This window comes from Fusarium odoratissimum (genome assembly GCF_000260195.1).
Source record: "Fusarium odoratissimum NRRL 54006 unplaced genomic scaffold supercont1.157, whole genome shotgun sequence".
Classification (NCBI taxonomy): domain Eukaryota; kingdom Fungi; phylum Ascomycota; class Sordariomycetes; order Hypocreales; family Nectriaceae; genus Fusarium; species Fusarium odoratissimum.
Window position 1 is genome coordinate 1 of NW_022158845.1, and position 5,691 is coordinate 5,691.

Genomic DNA, 5,691 nt, shown 5'->3' on the forward strand with positions numbered 1-5,691 from the left:
GTGACCTTTTGTCCTCCAACAGATGTTTCCACTGACTCCACGCTGGGATGGTCAGTGATGGTTTTTTTTCCTCTCACTGTTGTGGCACAGTCTGTTTCGTGTCAATTCTACCTCTTGGTTTACTTGAGTTCTTTGAATCTTACCGTTACAAACCATCTTCACGTCGTACTGATAGGACACCATTGTGATAGGCACGATAGAGTAGCGTGAATTTAAAAGCGAATGACGTGGTGAAAGTGTTGGCGAGATTAGTCGTATAGATCCGAGGGCGATGTCAGAAGCTCTGAGCATGCTTATAGATAAAGAGGACACTGATATGTGAACAACTTGCTAGCCTCAGTAGGTGCAGGGTATCGAACATTACTCATCACCGTCTTGGAAATTCGAAACGCCTCGCACAAAGCGCTCATCAGCTCCCGATAGCCTAACATGCAATCAGCCTATGGCTGGTTCTCTGGTCTTAGCAAGCCGCCATTATTGCCCTGAGACGGGAATATGGATGCTTGGGCCTGGTTTGTGCGGCCAATTGGGCATGCTCCTGTGTGGCGAGGAATTATGATCAGGAAACGTCACCTAATTTAGCCCACTAGTCAGCGTTATCACGCATTGCTCGATTTACGTTTGCCAAGTTGTCCTAGGTACAAAACTCCATGCGGTTTAGACGATTTGTGCTAATCGTTTCCCAAGTGATAGCTTACCGCCATACGACTCACTTGTACGATACGTTACAGAAGGGTTGGAAATATTAGCGTATCGAAAATCGCTACGTTCCTCTACTTCAGATCTCTGTTAATTCTGCCTTAATGGCAGGCAAGTATTTAAGACGGTAAAACTGCGCCTATGTACACTAGGGGACTACTATCTGACATTTCCGATCTTTGAGGCTTGTACTGCTGATCCCTTGACGCTTTTTGGCAGCTGTTAATTCTGCCCACCAACCCCCATTGACTCCAACCCGTATGAGGGACTAATACGCTGGCTGAATGGAGTATGAGTGGTGTTATTAATATGGGGAGTTTGTACCCGCGGCTGTAAGGCAAGAGATCAAGCAATTTCCCCTCATTTTAGGAGTGGGCTTGTCGATGGAGATTTGTGATTTCACAGGAGCAATGTGGACAGAGATACTCATACAGTAAGTGGCCAACGTATGCTAAAGCAAACAGGGGCGAGACTGTTGGCTGTGACAATCAGGAGACGTTGGGTAAAAGCTTATGATGCAGTTAAACAATGATCGCCAGAGATTAGCATTTTTTGTTTTCTTTCTCATGGTTCTCTGTTGTGCGATGCTGGCTGGGTCTGATGCGTTGTTCGTATCGCTACAGTCTCAAACGACCTAGTAGCGCGCTTGCTTTCTTGTGCCCATCCACGTCTGTAACCGCACCTCGGTCTATCAAATCGATGCAGCGCTGCGTTCTTCTCGCCAGTGACAGATAATGTCATCCCGCGCAACTGTAAGATACCTACATGCAGCGCAACTATATCCATTCAATATAGTAAATAGTTTAATAGCTAGGCTGTTGTCTTCCGGCAAAGAAGTAAGTATCAGGCCTGATAGCCCTATCGCACTATAGTAGTCTTTGATATCCTTTAGCACCTTGCCTTTTAGCTGATGCTCTTGTCGAAAGTTCGAGTTAATTGGGTCGAATAGCTGGTTTATTGAGCCAACAAAGTAGCATTCAATACTGCTTATTTAATTATATAATGCCCTCCATATTATCACTAATTCCATCTAGCTATTCTCTGTGACTACATATAACAGAGTAGTAGATATTATTCTGTTTATATTCCTACTTATCAGCTACTCTATGCTGTGTAATTAACCCTTACCCCAAATCGGCGCTAGTTCACCACAAGCACCAATAAGCGACTCGGCGTAAGCCAAAGCCGTAAAAGCCAATCGATTGACCCCACTAACCCATTTTAGTAGACGATTTAACATGAATCTCCTGCGAATAATGCCTGGGCTGGAGATCAATACCAAAGCGTGATGGCGACAACCACGATAGCAACAAGTGTGGCGGAAGGACCATAACGACTCGCGATCAACTCTGTTGCTCCGCTTCTATCTGCAGTTTTATTGTATTGTCCAACCAGTGCTGGAAGCTGGTCTCCACCCTCGACAAGCACCATGGCCATGCCAACCTATTTCAACATCAGTAGGCAGAATCGCGCCTATCAATTAAGAAACTCACAACGATGTGCCACTGAAGATGACAATGAAACATCCAAGCACCGGGATTATCCGTGACATAACTATACAGTGATTTCTTAGCTGCAGTGCAGATATTAAGCTCCTCTCGACGAGACTTACCGGATCGCAGCCCACCCTTGCGAAGGGAGGCCCATCGTGTCACGGTAAGGGGGATCCCGAAGGTTAATGAGGTCCGCTGGCGCGTCTGTGACAGCTGCGTACGGAAAAGATCCCTCACCAGAACCTAGAACCCAGAACTTATGGCCATGAAGGTGTATCGGATGGCCCATCTACCCAGTTACGTCAGTACTTAGTAATCAAGCGACACTGCTTCCTTAGGCCGGACAGAGGGTAGAACGCACCATATCCATAGATTGGTTTGAAATGCTCATGATGATATCAATAGTTGAGTTGATGGGTAAGTGCATGGTCGTGTTTGAATTCCAGCCGGAGGAGTTTTCCCCATAGATGATAGGGACGTCTGGCTCCGAGAACGGAGCACGATCGATTACCCAGGTCACAATGTCTGTCTGGCTCACGACAAAAGACAAAGCCTTATCGGGCCGCCCCGAAGGTGGCGAATTGTGGCCGTCGAATGGAGAGAGTGCCGAGGGGTCAAGTAGGGCAGCGTCCGCCTTGGCTGATCCGTTAATGTACATCCACGACTTCGCTGGATCTTCTATAACGTCCGTGGTGGAACTATTGTCAGCCTAGAGAGTCAGGATTTTGCACGCTACCACCGATGTGTGAACCGTTAGAGACCAGCGCACTTACATTATATGATACGATCGCCTGCCCTTCAAGGACCTGCTGCATGTCGCCGCTGGGGAAAGTAGTGAATCTGAGGTAGTAATTCCCAGGAGACTGATCAAGCTTAACCATAACGGAATACCGCTGGCCGAGCTCCATGTGAAGCACCTAACTTAGATCAGTGGAAAGTACGTTATGATACTGCCAAGAGATACTCACATTCACCTCTTGTAGCTTAGTATAAAGGCCGTCGGCAGCATAGACAAACATTGAATGCCCATCCAACGAGACCCTCAGGGCACTGACGGCACCAGAATTGACCAAGTTGAGAGCCAACCAACCTCTCGACTGATCCGTAGAGATGACTAGCAAATGCGAGGTCGTGTTGGTGCAGGTCTCGGGCGGCAGCGACGATATATTGAACCCCGGCTTGAACATCATGGGCGGCATACAGCCACGGGGATTCAAAGAGTCCATTCCCGGCATATCAGGCATCCCCGAGGATGCTGGAGAAGTAGAGTGGTCCATTGACATGGTGGCAGATGGCCGTGATGTGACCGGGCTCACAGGTGACTCCATGGGCATGTCATGCATATCGCGTCCTTTCAACATGTCCATGCTTGGCATATCCGACATATGTTGCATTTCGGAAGTGGTCGCTGATGTCCCGAGTGCTGTAGTTGTCTTTTTCGGCTCTATTCCGAGCCCTGGTCCGGACTCAAGGGCGCTCTTCGGGAGGCACTGTACCCTTCCTTGGCCGTTAGCCAAAATACTATCAACACACGACGGGAAAGCACCGGTCTTCATATATCGCGCAAATACGACATCCGAGAGTTCATGCGTCCAGTCATTCAGAAGGACATTTGTCGCATTTCGTTCAGCGGCCAGGAGCGCTGCGAGCTCGTCCTGATCTTGAGCCAGTGTTGCGAACGGACGTTGGCGTGATGCGGCCGGTCGGATGAGAAGTGGACCGCGAATGGCGTCATTATAATAGGCACGGAAGTGAGAATGGTACCAAAAAAACCCGTACTCGGACGCCGTAGAAAACCGATAGGTATAGTTGCCCCCTGGAGGAATGGGGTCCTATAGATTTGTTCAGTAAGGCTTGGTACAATGGAAAAGGGAATGCTCGGAGGAGGTTAATCTAACCTGTGTAACACCTGGCACACCATCCATATGGGGAGTTCCTCGCTGCAAGAGTCCTAGTTCGGGGAATTGTTTTTAGCGGCTATTTGGTGCGGTACCTCTGATCAGGGAGATAACGAACCATGCCAGTGGATGGTGGTCTCGACATTCAAGTCGTTCTGGACAAAAATTTTGACATCGTCCCCTTCATCCACGTCAACCAAAGGCCCCGGCTGCTGGCCATTAATGAGATACACTTCGCGCTCGAATCCATCTGTATGGTAGTTAGTGGCACTGCACTGGCTTGAGTGTTTCATTAAGTTTTTGAGGCTAGGTAGTCACATGCCTGGAGATTTGAAAGCACTGTGAACGGTGAAATTGAATTGGCGTAGAGCAGCTCTCGCGCCAACAGCGTAGAGGGCGACAACAAGAGATGACACAAGCATCTCGGCGTCAACATGTATGTGGCCCTACTGCAGTCGTGTACGCGGTAGAGATTGGAGTTGACGGGTAATGTGCTGCGCTCCGGGATCCGAGCCGGTCCTACACGAGATATTGAAAGGAGCACGTTAATGTAAGTTTTTAAATGATAACTTAGAAAAGTAAAAATAAAAAATATAAAAAAAGTCGCGTACATCGAAATGCTGCGAAAAACACCAGGGAAGAAAAAGAAAGAAAGAAAGAAAGAAAAGGCGTAGGGGCGCAGGAAGTTTGTGACCTTACGGCCAAGCGAGAAAATCACCAGGCCCAACAGCCAAACGGAGCCCCTACAAGGCCAGATCAGTCAGGCCCATCAGAGGGAATAAACAAACACAGCTTAAAGAGGTACCCAGGACATATCTTACGAGCTGTTCTTGTCTAGAATCGGTGCTACGACAAATGCAAACCCCCGTCAATTCATACGAAGATACGTATAGTGTGCGGGATTTGTGCGGCGCTAATGAAACCACACTCTGCATGGCCCCCTGGTTGCCAGGGTTGGCAAGCCATGACGCAAGCACTTTTTAACCAGCCATGTGGTCAATCCGTAATTCCCCTGCTCGAACGCGGCATTTGTGCGGAGTTTAGCGCCGTCTTGTTTGCATGGAAGGGCGGGATCCGGCAGACGGCGAGTGCTCATTGGCTGGCCCGAAGCAGGCCCCTCACGCCGCGAACTCTGTATCTACCTTGGACCATAGGAGGTCTGGGTGCTACAAGCTCCATATTCTGTGGAACACATCCATCCACCAAGTCCACGCTTACAAAACCCCCGCTAGTTCAACTCCTAATCCTCAAAGATTTGTTTTAACAAGCTGTTAGTGGGTTTTACTGGAGGTGGGGCAGGTAGCCGCATGGAAGCTGGTGAGGATGGAGATGACAGAGAGCTCTTACGCGTATCATACAACGGCGAGTAGAATAGACAGAAACTAAAAGTTTACAGTACCAACACAGCGCATACTCTCTTTTCAATACAGGACTGCGTAGATCTTCCATCTGTTACCATTTGTTCAGTTGTACGTCACGCATCATCAACTTCGATGCAAGCAGGGGCCAGGGCTGCCGTCAGATCAATCAAATCAGATTAGGACCCAAATCTGATCTGAACTGATAAATCACCATTCGAATCTGATCTGATTTGATTGATT

At 48.4% G+C, this 5,691-nt stretch overlaps 1 protein-coding gene across 3 annotated transcripts; it reads right to left on the bottom strand.

Moving 5' to 3' along the window:
• Nucleotides 1–1,662: 1,662 nt before the first annotated feature.
• On the bottom strand, nucleotides 1,663–4,923 carry FOIG_16769 (uncharacterized protein). Of its 3 annotated transcripts, none has more exons than XM_031218245.1 (9): nucleotides 4,413–4,923; nucleotides 4,209–4,340; nucleotides 4,091–4,143; nucleotides 3,161–4,024; nucleotides 2,966–3,109; nucleotides 2,554–2,901; nucleotides 2,312–2,481; nucleotides 2,193–2,253; nucleotides 1,663–2,142 (listed from the first exon to the last, which is right to left on the bottom strand). In XM_031218245.1, exons 1-9 carry the CDS (start codon nucleotides 4,510–4,512, stop codon nucleotides 1,972–1,974), a joined length of 2,043 nt encoding a protein of 680 aa, XP_031052039.1. In that variant the 5' UTR covers nucleotides 4,513–4,923; the 3' UTR covers nucleotides 1,663–1,971. The 3 variants fall into 3 exon arrangements, with proteins under 3 accessions (XP_031052039.1, XP_031052041.1, XP_031052040.1); XM_031218246.1 differs by having other exon boundaries at nucleotides 1,773–2,142; nucleotides 2,554–2,826; nucleotides 4,413–4,721; XM_031218247.1 differs by having other exon boundaries at nucleotides 4,091–4,340.
• Nucleotides 4,924–5,691: the final 768 nt, after the last annotated feature.

Excerpts from the sequence above, each read along its gene's own strand:
- FOIG_16769 (XM_031218245.1), bottom strand. The coding sequence starts at position 4,512 with ATGCTTGTGTCATCTCTTGTTGTCGCCCTCTACGCTGTTGGCGCGAGA. Across the intron at positions 4,341-4,412 it reads CAGTGCTTTCAAATCTCCAG|ATGGATTCGAGCGCGAAGTG; the intron begins GCATGTGACTAC and ends ACTACCATACAG. Across the intron at positions 2,482-2,553 it reads CAAACCAATCTATGGATATG|ATGGGCCATCCGATACACCT; the intron begins GTGCGTTCTACC and ends GTAACTGGGTAG.